The sequence below is a fragment of the Nomascus leucogenys genome, chromosome 4, assembly GCF_006542625.1.
Source record: "Nomascus leucogenys isolate Asia chromosome 4, Asia_NLE_v1, whole genome shotgun sequence".
Lineage (NCBI taxonomy): Eukaryota > Metazoa > Chordata > Mammalia > Primates > Hylobatidae > Nomascus > Nomascus leucogenys.
The window spans coordinates 70,076,262-70,096,036 of NC_044384.1; the positions used below are offsets into that span (position 1 = coordinate 70,076,262).

At 42.0% G+C, this 19,775-nt stretch overlaps 1 protein-coding gene across 2 annotated transcripts in view; it reads right to left on the bottom strand.

Annotated features, from left to right (window-relative positions):
• PIEZO2 (piezo type mechanosensitive ion channel component 2) overlaps positions 1 to 19,775 on the bottom strand; it is a 475,806-nt gene that overhangs the window by 224,929 nt on the left and 231,102 nt on the right. For both annotated transcript variants that reach the window (XM_030810771.1, XM_030810770.1), the window contains exon 4: positions 14,094 to 14,136. In XM_030810771.1, coding sequence (XP_030666631.1) covers positions 14,094 to 14,136 — 43 coding nt within the window. The remainder of the gene's footprint in view (positions 1 to 14,093; positions 14,137 to 19,775) is intronic.

A 19,775-nucleotide genomic window follows, 5' to 3' on the forward strand; every position in this document is an offset into this window, starting at 1 on the left:
CTGGGATTACAGGTGCCCAACACCACACCTGGCTAATTTCTTTGTATTTTTAGTAGAGACGGGATTTCACCATGATAGCCAGGCTGGTCTCGAACTCTTGACTTCAGGTGATCTACTCACCTCAGCCTCCCAAAGTGCTGGGATTACAGGCGTGAGCCACCACACCCAGCCCAGATCTGATGTTCTTATAAGGGGTTTTGCCTTTTACTTGGCTCTCATTCTCTCTTGCCTGCCGCCACATAAGACATGCCTTTCATCTTCTGCCATGAGTGTGGGGCCTCCTCAGCCACGTGGAACTGTGAGTCCATTAAACCTCTCTTTCTTTATAAATTACCCAGTCTCAGGTATGTCTTTATCAGCAGCATGGGAACAAACTAATACATTTAAATATTTTTAAATGCACATGTAACTTTTAAAAGTGTATGCTCAAGGTGAAAGGAAAATCCAATCTGTAACCAACAAATTGTAACTATTTAATATATCCCTTCTGAATTAAGGGCAATAAGTCTTTTATGTAATACAATAATTTAAATGTTTCTAAAGTGCTCTTCCTCTTATACAGGAAATGATTGCTCCATCTTAATAAAATAATCTGTCTTCAAAGACTTTCTCTGCTATCGAATGATATTGAGGTAGGCTGGTGCAAACTCCTCAAGTCCTTCTTGGTTATGCAGACAAAAAAATTTGACATAAAATCCTGGCTTACAAACTGTCTATTAAATTAAGTGCAACAAATGTTTATTTTATATCTTCTTTGCATTAGGGCATTGTGCTAAGCACAAGATCATGAATACAGCACTCCACCCTTGCATGGATGTGATCTAAGAGGTAAAAGTTTTACCTAAGAGAGACTCTGTATATATTTAGACAGAGAGTTTTAGTAAAATATTGTATATGAGATCAAGACCATCCTGGCTAACATGGTGAAACCCTGTCTCTACTAAAAACACAAAAAATTAGCCAGTCGTGGTGGCAGGCGCCTGTAGTCCCAGCTACTCGGGAGGCTGAGGGGAGAGAATGGCGTGAACCCAGGAGGCAGAGCTTACAGTGAGCCAAGATCGCACCAGTGCACTCCAGCCTGGGCGACAGAGTGAGACTCCGTCTCAAAAAAAAAAAAAAAGAAAATAGGAGAAAGAAAGTGTGGGATGAAGTCAGACTGCAACCATGAGGAAAGTTAAAATGTGTGCAGAAGGAAATAGTGAGAGATAATTTGACTGAAAATGTGGGTGGGGGACGTCCTGAATATTAGGTTGGGGAATTAAAAATTAATTCAGTAGATAGGTGAAAAATTGGATTATAGCTGTGTTTTAGTAAAAATAATTTTGTTTTCTTGTCTAGGAAGAATGAGGCTTAAGATCAAGGGAAGGGCCATTACCTTCCCAGGGAAGGGAGGATGAGCCCATGCCTGAGTAAGGATAGCAGGAAGTCTGTAGAAAGGAGGAGTGAACATAAATCTTTCAGCCACAGGAAGGTGTTTCCATCAGAGATGCAAATCAGCATGGTACAGGAGCAATGCCAAGGAGTGGGGTGGGGGCTCAGCAATGCCAAGATGGGGTTGAAAGAAAAGGATTAAGCAAACATATGAAGACTGGGAGTACTGCCTGACCAAAGCTTCCCTGGGTCCCTAAGCAATGAAGGATGCAATCAACTGAAGCCAAGAAAGGCAGGGAGGCAGAGAATACAACGTGATATTTAGGCAGCTTCACATTCAGGCAACAGGATTGCACTTGACACATAAGAAGACCCCAGTGGGGTCTGCAGAGACTAGCAAAGGGAAGCACGGGCTCTATAGTCACAAAGACCTAACTGCCTTCGTTCAGGTGTCAAGAAGTTACTCAACCTCTTGGAATCTCCACTGACCTGGGAATGAAACAACTAAGCTATGGAAGTCATACAATACTGGGACAATCCTGTAGTTGTTCGCTACTTCAAATATTGTGTGTAAACTTAGGAAGGTGTGTTTGTGTGTATGTGTAGAGGTATATCAGGAAAATGAAGAATCAGGAAGAAACTGTTTTCACTTTATCTAGGATAATGTATTTCCAAAGATTTGGATGGAAAATTCAAACACTTCCTATGAAATCCACCTAATAAAAGCTGTCATTTTATCTGAGCAATAATGTCTTTGTCTCCAGTAAGGTGCTTCACTGGCTGAGCTTCCTCAGCATAAAATGCCTAAGGAAAAGGCATTTCATGGTGGTTAGAGATATGAGAGAGCTAATTTCAGACTCACAAGTAGGATGCAGAACAAATAAGAAATATGAACCCTTCTCTTGTAGATGCCTATTAGCACAATTCCCCCAAACATTCCATTTTATACACTCAACACCCACGTTTTACCTCCATATCAAACAGCATGAATTTCCTGTCTACTGTTCATCATGCTGTCTACACCAAGACTTGAAATGTTTCAGTGATATATAGTTCATCTCTTCATGCCCCTCATGAAACCTACAATGCTCATGCTAACACCTCTGACTTTTCTAGAACAGGGTGCCAAGGTAATGACCTGGGAATTCAGTTTTTTAGTTCAAGAATGCACTGTTTTCTGTAGGATCTCATTGTTGTCATTCATTAACTCGAAGACTGTTTATATTACTCATAATGATCCAATTTAGGAAGACGGAGATTACAAATCAGAGAATATTTTCTTCCAGCCATGTTTTGAAAGAAAGAAGTTTTCATGAAGGATTGCTTATTTTTTCTAGAAGAAAAATAGATATTTTCACCAAACACTTACTAAATTATGTCATTATGCTTGAATAAAGGAAGGTAAAGCTAATTAGTTTCTCTGTTGGAAGTCCTAGGTAAAGCTCTCAACAGCCTAAAAATATAAATCATTTACTTTTTTACACACACACACACACACACACACACACACACGCAAGCACCTAAATCCACACATACACATGTACATATATTAATTTCTGGCTTTTAATCTGTGCTTCCAGTACACACAAGATATCCTGGCAGATCAGGGCAAATATCGAAATTGATCAATTGCATAGGGAAAGTTTAGTTACAATGATTATATAGTATCACATACATGTAAAAGCTTCTTTCCTAAGAGCTAACTTTTCTCGTTGTGTGGGAGTTACAGGCACTTAAGTGTTTATAGCAAGATTGAAAGAGACCTCTGTCTACTATTTTATGATGAAATGCAGCTATCTCATGACAATGGGTTTGAACAAAATCTAAGTCAGAATTCTGGGTAAGTTAGAGGTATGTTTGTCAGTCAGTACTTTACCCAGATTAAAGATTAACCATTGAGTTTGTCTTTGTCTTGGCACGTCAGTTTTCCCTATGAGTGCCTAAGGTGACCATAGTGACCACTAGTCACCGTGTCCTTGCACACCTTTGATGTTTGCATTTTGGTACCAAACATCAACCACACACACACTAGGCTGGGGATAGGAAAATCACCCTGGCAAACTCTCATCCAGAATGGAAAATAGATGTGCTCCTACTTCTGCCTCCACACATGCACAGTATCTCTCCTACCTAACCACAACCTTCATTTTTGCCTAAAATCCTTTCAATCCAGTGCCCCAGTCAGCCACTAGCAAAGATTCAGAGTTTTCCCTGGACCCATGCTAATTATATTATAGAAAACAACATTAGCATTTAGTACTATGCTCAATTCTCTTTTTTTTTTTTTTTTTGAGATGGAGTTTCGCTGTGTCCCCCAGGCTGGAGTGCAGTGGCGCGATCTCAGCTCACTGCAAGCTCCGCCTCCTGGGTTCATGCCATTCTCCTGCCTCAGCCTCCTGAGTAGCTGGGACTACAGGCGCCTGCCAACACGCCCGGCTAATTTTTTGTATTTTTAGTGGAGACGGGGTTTCACTGTGTTAGCCAAGATGGTCTCAATCTCCTGACCTCGTGATCCGCCCGTCTCGGCCTCCCAAAGTGCTGGGATTACAGGCGTGAGCCACCGCCCGGCCTATGCTCAATTCTTTATGCAACAATGTTTTTCAAATGAAAGAAAAGAACAGAAAAAAGATTTATTAAAAACAAACATATTTCGTTAGTGCCAGAGAATATTTTAGTATGTTCACACTAGTCTTATCTGAAAGAACTGAATTCTGTGACTTTAATAAAAGCTCACCAAATGCCGAAGGATGGTGGTGGGCTGAGGAAGACATCCCATCTGATTCTCTGGTGTTTTCCAAGTTTGCCTCATTGTATCAAAGCAAAAGGGCTCCAGGTGTTTGCTTTATTTTGTATAAGGAATATAGGATAGAATTGCTGCAAATACTTCCACCATCAGAGACCCTTCTTTGAGCCTCAGGATTTTCTCTCTGGGCTTTCTAATGGTTGATACCAGGATTCTGGCCTGTGCATGAGCTGTAACAGCGTGTGAAGCAGGGAAGGTAAATCACCTACTTCTATTCACACACAGACACACACACTGCAGGTGACACTAAGAGTAAGGGACAGTAGAGTTACTTCTGAAAACTGCCACTGTGACCTAAAGCAAGAAAGCAGGTTGGATGGTGGTGTACAGAGTTCAAATCTGCTGTTTACTTCTTTGAGCTGGGTGGTCACATGCTGAAGTACTCTGAACCTTGGTTTCTATGTCCATAAACTAGTGTGGTGCCAACAGCCACTTTAGAGCATTGTGGAGTTTAATAAAAATGAATACATAATATGCCCTAGGATGCTGAGTAGAATATGATTACTATTATTATTGATAACATTCTTATCAAATGGGGGCAAAATGAAATCATTAGTAATACAACTTCATCTGATTGAATCTATCAAATACAAAGTCAGATCTGGATTTTAACTCTATCTTCATAAAAATCACACTTCTATCTCTTCTGCTTAATTTCTCTGTGCCTCAGTGTCATCATATGCAAAAAAAAAGGAGAGGCTCTCTCTAGGGTAGGGGTCCCAATCCCTGGGCCTTGGACTGGGGCTGGTCCTGGTCCATGGCCTGTTAAGAGACAGGTCACACAGCAAGAGGTGAGTGGCAGGCAAGCTCCACCTCCTGTCAGATTAGCAGCAGCATCGGATTCTCATAGGAGCGAGAACCCTACTGTGAACTGCACATGCGAGGGATCTAGGTTGCATGCTCCTTATGAGAAGCTAATGCCTGATGATCTGAGGTGGAACAGTTTCCCTGAAACCATTCCTACCCCTACCCCGATCCATGGAAAAATTGTCTTCCACAAAACCAGTTCCTGGTCCCAAAAAGGTTGAGGACTGCTGCTGTAGGGTATCTGGAGCTCTCAAATTGCAGAATGCTATTACCGAAGTTTAACTCATTGCCCATCTGCTTCCAAGGAATTGACAGAGGGCATGAAGGAACATTTGTAGATTTTGTCATCTGAGAAAGAAATACACTGATATCCGCATCCAAAACAGGGCTTTTAAACTGAGATAAACTGACAGTGTGTTTTTGAGCTTCTTTGAATTCCCTGACACTGAATGTAAAATTTTCTGTTTATGTGCCCATTGTTTTCATCAGATTCTCTAGGGATCTAAGACATGACACCCCTCCTCCCAAAAATATATGAGCCATAGACTTATAAAGGTGTATAATTGGTAATTAAAGTAATAGTATAAATAATATTAGTGTCATTTTGTACCTTAATAGAATAAATCCAAGCCAAAGACAAAACTGGAATCCAGGTTGTTTAGTTTCATATCAGTTAAGACAGGTTACCACTGAAATCATAGTTCAGGTTTTCCAAAGTGCAGAACCTGAACAGAGGGATTGGGTGCAGGTGGTTTATTTGGGAAGTCATCCTGGAAAATCCAAAAGGAAGGGATGGAGAAGAGATAGAAGACCAGAAAGAATGCATTGCTAGTGGGTCATTGGTATAGAAAGTTTCTAGGAAGCTTCTGCAGAACCCTATGCAATGTGCCTCGAATTGTCCAAGGAATTGAATGGGGAGCTGGAGCATTTGTCCACTACTTCTGTTGCTCACTGATGGGCAACAGGGCTTTTATCCCCAGCCCTTCCAGGCTGCCCCGGGGAGACAGCAGCTATGGGGAGGCACCAACCCATGGGCTGTACTCATTCCAGAATCCTTCCTCCCCTACACGCTGACAGCCAATTATTCACCAAGTTGTAACTTTGAATTCTACTTACCTAAAATACTTTTGGCATACATCCGCATGTCACACTCACACTGTCCCTGTCGTGGTTGAGACATTATAATCACTCTCCTTAACTACTGCAGCAGCTTCCTAGCTGAACTCCTGGCTCATCTGGTCTATATTGCTGCTCGAGTGACATTTCTAGAAGCACATCTAAGCTTACCTTCTCTGGGGTTTACACCCTTAAATGGCTCCCCATTACTACTGAATAAGATTCAAGGCTGGGCATGGTGGCTGAAGCCAGTAATCCCAGCACTTTGAGATGCCAAGGCGGGCGGATCACGAGGTCAGGAAATCGAGACCCTCCTGGCCAACATGGTGAAACCCCGTCTCTACTAAAAATAAAAAAAATTAGCTGGGCATAGTGGTGCGCGCCTGTAGTCCCAGCTACTCGGGAGGCTGAGGCAGAAGAATGGCATGAACCCGGGAGGAGGCAGAGCTTGCAGTGAGCCGAGATCGCACCACTGCACTCCAGCCTGGGGGACAGAGCGAGACTCCATCTCAAAAAAAAAAAAAAAAAAAAAAAAGAAAAGATTCAAACTTCTTGGCATTGCCTATAAGATACTTCCTGACATGATTTCCACTCCATACCCAGATTTCATGTCTTATCAAGTGTGGCTTCACACTTCATCCCTAATGGTTCAGATGGATGAACGCCAATGAAGCCATTCTTCAAAACTCTGCCCAGATGTCCCCTGAAGTTAAGCTTTCACAGACAACTCCCATCCCTGTCCCCCAACTATGCAGCCAGGCCTCGCCTCAACCTCACACATTGACCTACTCCTTCTTCCACTTCTGTAATATAGATATCATTAGAATACCACCTGGTACACAGCAGCAGCAGATGCTCCAAAAACATTTTCAAGTGATCGAACTAAATGGTAGCATGTAACTCACAAAAATACAAAATATAGGAGTTATGTGTAAACATAAAATATAATAAAGTCAGTTACATGATACCATTTAGTTATGTACCTTATGTTTACATATAGAGGAGATACGTATAAACATAAAATATAAATGGTATCATCTCTAAGACCAAGACCTATTCTTCCCATCATCCCTAGCACCCAGCATTGTTGTCATAATGTGTGCTCAACAAACCCTTATGGACATGTACAGCATGGTGGATTACGAATGAATAGAAGGTAGAGCCCATAAAACCGAGTTACTGCTTGCTTTTGCCTTTACTAGCTGTGCGATCTTGGGTAAAATACTTAACTTCTATGATTTGACTTTGCTCGTTTGTAAGATGGGACAGGTCTACTGTGTAGATTGTGTAGTACTTCCCCCTAGTCCCTCTCCTTTCTTAGGATGATATTCTATATCCCTGTGTGTGATGTGTGGCTTAGAGTGGAACCCTGTGGGAGGAGCGTGCTTCTGTGCCCACAGGCCTTGGGCTTGGCACCTGGAAGTAGGCAGAGGTGGCATACTTCACATTGAGCAAATGCTTCAAGAGTCACTGCCTGGCATGGCCAAGGCATTTCTTCTTCAGCCACAAGAAAGCCATGTACTAAAAGAGGGCTGTGTTTTAGTCTGGATCCCAGGATGGAGCAGGCACTGGAGAAGAGCCACAGTCAATCCACAGCCTCTGCAGCTGACATTTAATACAAGCAAGAAATTACCCTCTGGTCTTGTAAGTCACTGAGATATGGGGTTGTTCGCCCAGCATAACTCAGTAGAATCTGACTCTGGAAGTTGTGGGAATTCAATAAATACTAAAGCAAAGTGTGAACACAGAAGCCAGCATAGTGTAAGTATTTGATAAATCACACTTCCATTCCTGTGATGTTTATTTGAAAACTCCAAATATAGCCCAGGGGTGGGCAGGAAGCACAGGCTTAAAAATGTTCAAATAAGAGAATAAATTAATATTTTGGTCTTAATCTTAAGTAACAACTTAAAAAAAAACATCATTTTTCCCAGTCATTTCCCCGATTATAAACTACTTTGACAAAATTTTACATTATAATTTCAAAATAGGTTGCTAAACTTTTCAGGAATATTTATGCACATACAGTCTGAAAGAATTAAAGATTTAGAAGCCCATCTTTCACAAATCTAACATAAGAACAGGGTTAATCATTGAATTAAGACAGAGGTACTGTGTACCTCTCCATGCAAGGTACCAAGGGCTTATAAACTTACAAGATTGGCCAGGCACAGTGGCTCACGCCTGCAATCTCAGCACTTTTGGGAGGCCGAGGTGGGTGGATCACCTGAGGTCCGGAGTTTGAGACCAGCCTGACCAACATGGAGAAACCCTGTCTCTACTAAAAGTACAAAATTAGCTGGGTGTGGTGGCACATGCCTATAATCCCAGCTACTTGGGAGGCTGAGGCAGGAGAATCGCTGGAACCCAGGAAGTGGAGGTTGCAGTGAGCCGAGATCACGCCATTGCACTCCAGCCTGGGCAACAACAGCAAAACTGTCTCAAAAAAAAAAAAAAAAAAAAAAACTTGCGAGGTGGACCACATTTCTCTTCCCTCTACTCTCAGGAGTGAGCTGCCTCCGGAGCCCATGGCAGTGTGGTGCCTGAGTACTGTGAGATGTAGCGACAAATGGCACTTCCAGAAGCTGCTGCAACGTAATAACAAAAAGACAGTGGGTCCTTTCTCTCTTGGCTTTTTCCTAAGCCCACTCTTTTATAAGCACTCTCCAATTTCCCTATTAAGAAGTCATTAATTTATCCCACAAACATCAGATTAGCTAGTACATATCAGGCAGTGCCCACGGCACCAGGGTATTAAGAGGGTCTCCTCTTCACATGCTCAAGAATGTGAAAAGAATTATGAGAAGAGGTCATGCTCCTGGGAGTGGGGCCATCAGGACAGGTTTTACTGAGCAATAATATCTAAAACGCGGGAGGTGGTTGGAAATTTCTTTATGACATAGATGCTGGGGAAGGGGCTTGATGACAGACAGAGCTATGGAAGGCTGCAGTCACCCCAAAAGACAGGGCTAGGCTTTTTGAATTATGTCTACACTGAAGGGAAAAAAAAAAAAACTAGGGATATGTGTTGTCTCATTGCAGAAGGCTATTTTCAGGGTGATTTCTATTTTAAAATGTTCTTTGAAGGAGCAAGATATTTTGTTCTACTGTCTAAGTGGAGCATCAAATAAAATCACATACAATAATGTTAATCATAAGGTAATCTGAAGTAATTTTCTGATTACACAGAATGACTGAGAATATCTTCGCTTTTTAATTAAAAATGGGCAAGAGATCAGTAAAATATTGTTATTTTTAAATAGACAGCAATATGATCTCCCAGCAAGCAAAAACTTTGATTTCTGCTGGCAAGTTAATATACTCAAGCCTATTTACTTGCTGACATTTTTTCCAGACAAAAAATGCAGCCTTAGACAGAGAAAACTGTGTTCAGAACTCACTCAGAGATCATGATAATAGATATTATAAGAACTTTTTTTTTTTTGAGACAGAGTCTTGCTCTGTCGCCCCGGCTGAAGTGCAGTGGCGCGATCTGGGCTTACTGCAACCTCTGCCTTCTGGGTTCAAGCAATTCTCCTGCCTCAGCCTCCTGAGTAGTTGGGACTACAGGTACATGCTGCCATGCCCGGCTAATTTTTAGTATGTTAGTAGACACGAGGTTTCACCATGTTGCCCAGGCTGGTCTCGAACTCCTTAGCTCAGGCAATCCTCCCGCCTAGGCCTCCCAAAGTGCTGGGATTACAGGCGTGAGCCACCATGCCCGGCCCAAGAACTTTCTTATATCCCATCTTTTGTCACCTTCCTGAGCCCGTGGCAGTGTGGTTCCTGAGTACTGTGAGATGGAGTGACAAATGGCACTCCCAGAGGGAACATTTAAAATCCACTCTGAAATGGTCCAAGCCCTCTTTCAATGCCTAAATGTACTTTGAAATTTTATAATTTCAGAACAGGTTGCTACACTTCCCAGAAATATTTGTGTATTATCTGAAAGAACTGAAGAATTTGGAAGCCCATATTTCAGAAAGCCACCATAAGAACAGCATTAATCATTGAATTAAGAAAGATGGTCTGAGCGTGGTGGTTCATGCCTATAATCCCAGCACTTTGGGAGGCTGAGGCAGGTGGATCACCTGAGGTCAGGAGTTCAAGACTAGCCTGGCCAACATGGTGAAACCCCGTCTCTAACAAAAATACAAAAATTAGCTGGGTGTGGTGGCAGGTGCATGTAATCTCAGCTACTTGAGAGACTGAGGCAGGAGAATCACTTGAACCCAGGAAGCAGAGGTTGCAGTGAGCTGAGATCACGCCGCTGCACTCCAGTCTGGGCAACAAGAGCAAGACTCTGTCTCAAAAAAAAAAAAAAAAAAAGATGTATTTGTCTCAAGCATCATGTTGAGACGAAAGCACTGTGAGAATGCAGCCTACCAATAACACACCCCGTGGAGGTGAGCTGCCCCATAGAGTTGTCTATTCTCCTCATCAGATTTTGCAGGAGTGAGAAAGAAACATTTGTTGTATTAAGCCACCAAGAATTTGGGCCACTTTAGCTCCAAGCTTGTTGGTTTCAAAGCCACCCTCACTGATTACACATGATTAGCACAGGCAGGGTGTCCATGAGTGTACAAAGCCATGCCCACCTGGCATCACCCTAGCCTAGACTAATAAATGACTGCGATTTGGAAATATTTATAATCAGAAGCTTAGAAAATCTGCACAGAAAGGTGAGCTAATTGAAACCAAAATTTGATAGGCATAGATTCTTTTTTTCTATAATAAAAAAAATAGAGTCTGCTTTTGTTATGTAGATATTACTAATGTAGTACTAGGAGTGGGAGGTGACTGAGAAGATACACAAACCTACATTACAACATTTTCTTTCTATATTACAACACACTTCCATAATGAAGTCTTACAATAAACTAATAGCCCCACAGAGGGAAAATGTGATTGTTTGCAAGGTGAAAATGATGTATTATTATGAGTATAGCCACATAAACTGTGACAATGTGTATTTATTATGAGACAATGCATATAATCACACAGCTTCCAGAGAGACAACTGAACAACATCTCAGGGGAGGTCCACTACTATCCCATCTAGTGTTGCTGCAAGGAGGGTAGGCAGGGCAGGCCCTCTAGGTCTTCCTTTCAGTATAACAGTTACACAACAGAAAGCGTCTTTGCTTTTTTTATTCTTGGGGAAAAAGCTTTGCAGCTTTAGCTGACTCAGTTACTTCTTTTCCTTTAGATGTGATCCCTTTAAAATAATCTGCTGGCAACCAGGTTGGTGGATGAACTTCAAAGAAGGACATAGTGATGAAAGGATCGATAGCTTTTACGATTGCTCTAAAGAACCAGATAGCTGTATTTAAGATATAATTGGAATTTCCCTTTAAGAGAAAGAACAGGTTAAACTTGAGAAGAAAAAAAGACAAGCCGTATATAACAGTACTGCTGACATTAGTCTTTGCAAGTGTAAATATACAAGAACCTCAAAGATCACTGTCTGTCCTATGTTTGAAGGCGCTTGTTGTAATGCGCAGAATACTGTTGGCCCTTAAATGAGAAAACATGAGATGACATGGAAAAACACAGGATGACATGTTAAGACATCTAAAAACCAGAAAGACCCTCAATGGACCCATACTATAAGTACTGAAAAGTAATGGTTGAAACTATAGGCTCAAAAATAAACATACGCAAGAATTCCATGTGGTATGGTGTTAAAAGCTCAGTCTTTGGAACCAGGCAAACCTGGAACTGTGCGGGACGCTGCGTGGCTGACTGTATGGGTAGCCTATGTAATTTTTTCAAGAGTTTTTACCCGCCAGGCAATGACCAAAGTCTACAGTGGAGGTCAACAAATGACAGCAGCCAAATCCTGCCTGCTGCCTGTTTTTGTAAATAAAATTTTAGTGAAATACTGCTACATCCACTGTCTATGGCTGCTGGGAGGAAAGGCTGAGCCAAGGAGAAACAGGGGATGAGCCTGGGTCATCTAACTGTGCAGGAAACACGAAAACGATAGAGTGCTGGGTCTGTGTCAAAAGGACAAGAAGTCAACACATATATGTTCCCAAAGGCTGAATGTGAAATAATTTGAATTTACATGAAATGAGGGATTAGAATAACAAACAATGTTGCAAACAGACAAATTCAGAAAGTAAAACATTCTGTAAGACAACTGATCTGGTTTCTTCAGAAGTCAATGATGTGAAGAAAAATGAAAGGAAGCTGGAGGGGCTCGGGGGCACTGATCTAAAGAGGCTTAAGAGAAGTGATAATGAGATGGAATGTCTGGGCTTCCATAGCATGCTGGTGCAACCAATACAAATGACATTTTTGAGATGATCAAGAAATGTAAATATTGACTGGGTATTAAATAATGCTAAAGACTTATTTGTATTAGGTATGATGATGGCACTAAGGTTCTGGAAGAAATGGCCCATTTGTTTCAGAGATGCATGCTGACCTATGTAGGGATGAAATGACATAGTATCTGAGATCTTCTTTAAAATGTTTCAGCCAAAATAAATAACGTAAGTGTGGCAAAGACTTATTTGAGCTGGGGAGTGGATAGGTGACCTTTTTCTACTATTATCTATTTTTGTGTATGTTTGAGATGTTTCATAATATGAAAGAAGGATCAAGGGAAAGATGCTTTGGAAAAAGATTTCACATGGAACTGAAGCTGGGCATGACTTTCCATTCTTTCTTTTAAGTTGGCCTGTGGGATCTGACCATCCCAAATCAACTTCCCCCAATACCTTAAGAATTATGAGCACTTACTGAGATAGCAAACAGCGATGGTGCTGATGTAGGTGTAGGTAGGGAAATAAATCATCTTTGAATCAATTAACAAGTGGCAAAGAAACTGCTACCACATGGGTCTACTGATGTGCTATTCTCTATTGCTACAGGAGAAACTGCATTTTCAAGTATTTTATTATTTCCTTTGTATACTTTAACTGCTCTGTCAGCTTGATCAATACAGAGACAAACACATTTTCAATATGGTAAAAAGAACTAGTCAAAACCTACTGTGACAGTAAAATGAAATTAAAATGACTTTTTTTTTTCAATAGCCGTATTTCCACTGAAAATTTGAGATAAGATGTAGAAAGCTGTGCAAAATGCTACTATTCATTCCAAGGCAGGTGGTTTAGAAACTGCATTGACCAGCAGGTGCAGTGGCTCACGCCTGTAATCCCAAGCCCTTTGGGAGGCCGAGTTGGGTGGATCAGGAGTGCAAGACCAGTCTGGCCAACGTAGTGAAACCCTGTCTCTACTAAAAATACGAAAATAAGCTGGGTGTGGTGGTGGGTGCCTGAAATCCCAGCTACTTGGGAGGCTGAGGCAAGAGAATCACTTGAACCCAGGAGGCAGAGGTTGCAGTGAGCCGAGATCATGCCAGTGCACTCCAGCCTGGGTGACAGAGCAAGTCCCTGTCTCAACAAAATTTTAAAAAAAGAAAGAAAAAAAAGAAAAGAAAAGAAACTGCATGGACCTACCAGCACATTTTCTGATGTTATAATGAGTCTATTTTTGTTTCTTTTGGGGAGATGCTGGTGTGGAGATGCTTTTAGCTAAGAAAAACATCATCTCAGATTTTCACTTAAGGCTAGTAAGATCTAACAATTTTAATAATTGGGAAGACATCAATACAAATATAAACTTTTCTGTACTAAAACTGTAGAATTGATTATGACATATGAGGTGATGAAGCTAGGGGAGAGGCAACCATTTCCTGGGATTCTCTAATTCTGTAACTTACTTTGTGTACTGTTTTACAGTTCAAGAGGTGTTTTCACATCAATTGCCCCATTCCATCTGCACTTCCACTCTGTGCAGGCAAGGCTTTATAAAGTAATGCTCTACAAAGAAACTGAGGCTCAGAGGGGCAAAATGATGACTTGATCAAGGTCATACAGTTACCAAAAGGGTGGTGACAGGACTATTGATTTATAATCAATAAATTACTTAGAAGAAATTGAGACAAGAGTAACTAAAATGGAGACATGCTAACCCTTGCTTACCTTTCAAAGCCGATCTGCCGGAATGTCTTTTCCCATGTTGAGCCTGTAATGGATAGGAGAGACATAATCAGCGCACATCAAGGACTCAGATAGTTTTGTTCGGCTTTTCCACACACGCTAGATATTTGGTTTTATGTTTAGGTAGGATGACTGGTTTTTCTTCAAATGCATTACTCCCCACCTCCAGTCTCAGATGGCCTTTGTAGAGTACAGATAACAATAAAAAGTCTGCATTTACAGAAGTTGAGTCCACATAGGGATTTAAGTGCATATATCCTACAATGTGGCCAGGTGCAGTGGCTCACGCCTGTAACCCCAGCACTCTGGGAGGCCAAGACAGGTGGATCACCTGAGTTCAGGAGTGCGAGACCAGCCTGGCCAACATGGTGAAACCCTGTCTCAACTAAAAATACAAAAATTAGCCGGGCATGGTGGTGGGCGCCTTTAATCCCAGCTACTCAGAAGACTGAGGCAGGAGAATCACTTGAACCCGGAGGCAGAGGTTGCAGTGAGTCAAGATCATGCCATTGCACTCCAGCCTGGGCGACAAGAGCAAAACTCCATCTTGAAAACAAAATAAAACAAAACAAAACAACAACAAAATCTGCATGTGACAGAACTCTCTATGCCAACCCCTCTGGTAAAGCATTAGGCCACTCTAATAATTCTCTAAAAATCTAAGTGTGTCCTGCTCAGAGAAATATGGTGGAACTCTCCTGTTAAACATAATCAAACAGCTGTATGTTCTAAAATTCAACTTGCAATTTTGTGGAGCAATCTGGAAAGCCAGGTGACACTGAAGTTCCAACACATCACCCACCATGCCTTTATCTTATCAGTGTTGAAGCACATAATTCACATTTTCTTTTTGTTTTTTAAGCTAAACATGTTAAATCAGAAAAACACAAAAATGCTATTCCAACTGATATCAAGAACAGTATATCCAAATCCATAAGAGAAGGACAGCTGGGTATAAAAAAGATGTTATACAATTTTTCTATGTAATCTTTCTTCCCTACATCACAGGCATATAATAATTTTCTGAGTACCTGACATAAGTAAAAGTGCTAAATTTTAGGAAAAACCTTTTTAATAAAAATTCTGCATTTGCCAAAATTAAGGATTTGTGCTAACCCGTGGCATTTGTTTAAATTTTCCTGATGCTTAATCAATGGTAAACATATTTTGATTTCAGTAACTATTGCAGGTAAATACCCACCTAGCCCTAAATTCATAAATTGTGTTGTGCACTAGTTGCTTGATAATCACAGCAGGTAGTTATTGATAATCACTGCCTTTCTGATACAGTTACTTCTGTCAATAGGAAATGGTGGGTTCAGCACTGAGTCCCCAGCTAAAAGGCAGCTGAAAAGCTACCTGGCTTCTTTTTCTAAAGTCAAATTAAACTCTACGGTGCTTAGGTTTATTTCTTGAGAACTCTGCCTCAAAGGCTTCATCTTCGGACGGCCACTCAATGTCTCCTAGACATTAGGCTTCCTCAAGAGGAGTGGGAGGCCCCAGGGCCAATTCTCTGGCCTTCTCTAAGGACTCAACTAGTCCCAGGAGATCATGATCATGGGGTTTTGCCAGGGGACCTGGGTTCATACTAGTTGGTCATGATGGAGTGTTTTAAATCATTTTGATAAATAATAAAGGACTACATTTCGGATGTGGATTAGACACACACACACACACACACATTTAAAGCAGATTCAGGCTTATATTCTCACATGAAGTCATTCTTCTCCGGCTGAATTCCAATATGTTTTGCTGAGTAGGAGTGAAAAAAAAAAAAAAAAAAACACAGACTTTCAGCTAACCAGCCCAGGAATTTCTCTTGGCCCCTGGCCCAGGGAAGTGGGTCGCATGTGAATGTCTTCTGTCCTGTGAGTCACATGCAAAACAATTAAGAATCCCTTTCTCAGAAATTCTTTTAAAAAAAGTGTTATTTTTAATCGACACATAATAATTGCGCATATTTATGGGAACAGTGTGATATTTTGATACATGTGTACGATGTGTAATTCTCAGACAATTATTCTGCCCCCGAAATCCTAGCAATCAAGAGACTGGCAGAGAATACATAACCTGTGGAAGCCACAATGTGTTCAAGGCCAATGGCAACTGCCTGCCTAGACTACGAGGTGGGAGAGATGAGAATCTCCTACCAAAGTGAGAACCAGGTGGCCAAGCACAGGCCAAGTGTGGAGGGTCCCCAGAGTGAGGGAAGGATTGGACAGTGAGGAGGGTGAGATGCTGCTCGCCTTGACTTCTCTTGCTTCATGGAAGAAACAAAGCACCTTTTACATTTTTCTGCATTTCCATTGTTTTCTCAGATATTTCAGTATTATTCCTATTTTTTAATAGGTTCAATTTTTTTCTTAATAGGTTCCATTTATTATTCAGGTAAATTTTTTAATTTAAATGATGTTGCTATACTACATTGTCAGGCTTTTTTAACAGGGAGTTTTAATTTAAAAATAAGACCCACCTTCCTATTTCTGTGAAATGTAAACTTATTCAAACAGGCAGGACAAGTCAAAAGGTTTTGGGGCAAGACACTCAGTACTCCTGAGAATAAACATTAGGCCACTCAACCAGGCACAACAGCAGTGGCAGAACGACTTCTTTCTATTCACCAGAAATCAACTTAATTAATAATTTCAGTATCCGACATACCACAGGTTCATCATTTTTTGCCATTGATACTTTCCTAACCATCTTAATATGCTAGGTATGAGACTAGATATATTAAAATATGGTTTCCGCCCTCAAACTCCACATGCCCTAGAGGTTTGGATTTTTATGTCTTTTGTGAGCACTTAGTCATGATGAAACAAGAAACACACAATAAATGGAACAGATACGTCCAGATCCTTTGGCACCAAGAATATTTCTGGCAGCCCGTTATTCAGTTGCTGGGGAATTCTTTTAAAGCCATTAACCATGCTTTACATGGTAAGGTAATATGATTCACTTTCGCCAAAGCAGTCCAACATGGGGAAAGAAGTAGAGAAAACAAAAGTAGCTGGCAGACTTCCTTGATTCAACACTTTTTAAATGAGATTTATAATATAGAGAAGTTTAAAACATGTTATTTTTTCTTTCAGGAAAACCGAAACAGCAACAATAATTAAAAGGAAAATATATAGCATGGAGAATGGATGTCCAGTCATCTCTCAGTATCCACAGGGAATTAATTCCAGGACCCCTGTGGACCCCAAAATCTGCAGGTGTTCATGTCCCTCATATAAAACAGTGTAGAATTTGTATGTAACCTTGCATCCCCTGCATACTTCAAATCTTCTGTAGATTAATTATAATACCTAGTAATAGATATAAATGCTATGTAAATAGTTGTTATATTGTACTGTTTTTTACATTTGTATTGTTTTTATTGTTGTATTTTTTTCAAATATGCTTTTTCAAATAATTTTGATCTGAGGTCAGTTGAATTTGTGGGTGCAGAACCCATGGATACGGAGAGCCAACTGTAATTCATAGAAGGGATTTTTTCCTGTCAAATCTTAGAAGAAGCAGTTAGAAATAATGAATTGTGATTCTTCACTTTCAGAAACAGTCCTCTGTAGATCCAGTATCCAGTTAACAGAATTGAAATGCAGAGCGGAAGATGGCAGAGTCCAGAGACAGTAAACAAACCTTGGACTAAATTGCATTCAGCTGCACAGCAGGTCCCAGTGTCTACCACGTGTGTCCAGGGTGACAAACCAGCCTTTAAACTCCTTTCAGGTAGGATGCTTCCTCCTCAATAAGTAAACCAGCCATTGCCCCTTTACGAATGAGCCCAGCTCTGCCTGTCCATTCTCCTCTCACCCTCCCTCTTCCACCCTATCTACCTATCAACCTCTGTGGCTTCCATTTTGCCTCCTCTCTGATAACATTGCTGCACCACAATTAGCTACATGGGGTCAAGATGGAACCTCTGCCAGTTTCTCCACCTATCTGGTAGGAAGCTCTCTCTCCTCAGCTGCCAGAAAGCCAGGCTCACCCATGACCAAGTTTGCTGCCACATGCAACAGCCTGTGTGTAAGAGGGAAGAATGGGTCACGTGTGCAGAGGGAAGCAGGGATGGAGAGAGGAGGCTGACTCCTCATGGCATCCCCATCTGCCTCTGTGCACTCCATCAGGATGTCCTCGCCTTCCCTCACTTCCCAGTTACAGGGAAGAAAAAATAACCTGGGTCACCTATTCTCATTTTAAGTCGGGGCTCTGATACCTGTATCTCAAAGAGCACTCAATATAGACAATGAAAATAAGAACAATTCCTTAAGCATACAAATTTTAGGTTGTGAGGAAAGCAAGTTTAACAATTTCTAGCCATATTTAGTCCTATTTTAAATCAAGAGAGGCATTTCCCCCAAATGAACACAGCAATAAAACAGTTTACAGTTATTAATCCCTTACCAAGTAGGTGCTAACTTCCTATATATTAGCTAACTTAAGCTTCTCAAATACTCTGTGAAATTAGTACTATCATTACACCCCCTTTTCAGGTGAGGAAACCAAGGGTTAGAGATTAGGGACCCTAAGGACAATGTTCTTATTTACTCATTGGATCGTCTCATCTTGGGAACTGTGTTCTGCGTCCAGAATTGGTGGGTTCTTGGTCTCACTGACTTCAAGAATGAAGCCACAGACCCTTGTGGTGAGTGTTACAGTTCTTAAAGGTGGTGTGTCTAGATTAGCTAGACACAGAGTGCTGATTGGTGCGTTTACCAACCTTTAGCTAGTCACAGAGTGCTGACTGGTGCATTTACAATCCTTTAGCTAGACACAGAGTGCTTGACAGAAAAGTCCTCCAAGTCACCACCCAACTCAGGAGGACCAGCTAGCTTCGCCTAGTGGATCCCATGCCAGGGCCGCAGGCAGCCAGTCCCACGCTGCATGCCCCTGCACTCCTCAGCCTTGGGCAGCCGATGGGACCAGGAGCCCCCGAGCCGGGGGTTGGCGCCCATAGGGGAGGCTCAGGCCTGTGTGGGAGCCAACTGCAGTGGGGCTCAGGCATGGCTGGCTGCAGGTCCGGAGCCCTTGCTGGAGGCGAGGAGGCAGAGGCCTGGTGAGAATTTGAGTGCGGTGCTGGCGGACCAGCAGGGCTGGGGGACCCAGCGCCTCCTCCCCACCTGGTGGCCCGGGTGCTAAGCCCCTCACTGCTGGGTGCAGGCCCACGAGACCGTGCCCACCCAGAACTCGTGCTGGCCCACGAGCGCCAGCAAGGTCCCGGTTCCCGCTCGTGCCTCTCCCTCCACACCTCCCCGCAAGGAGAGGGAGCCAGCTCCAGCCTCGGCCAGCCCAGAGAGGGTCTCCCACAGTGCAGCAGTGGGCTGAAGGGCTCCTCAAGCATTGCCAGAGTGGGCCCCAAGGCTGAGGAGGTGCCGAGAATGAGCAAGGGCTGCCAGCACGTGGTCACCTCTCAGTTCTAGTCTTCCCTTCCTTCTCCATATTCCTGTTTTTATTCTCCTCCCTATCATGTGTCTCCTGCCTCCTGCCATCTGATTATAATTAAAAAAAATACCTTTTTTATTCCACAACGTTGTAGTGTCTGATGATGAATTCTGGAAGCCTGTGAATGCCTATAGAAGTTCTCTGTCATCAAACCTCCTTGCACACGACCTTCCATCCAGGCCCTGAGAATTCTCCTGTGTTAATTTTGTTTAACACTCC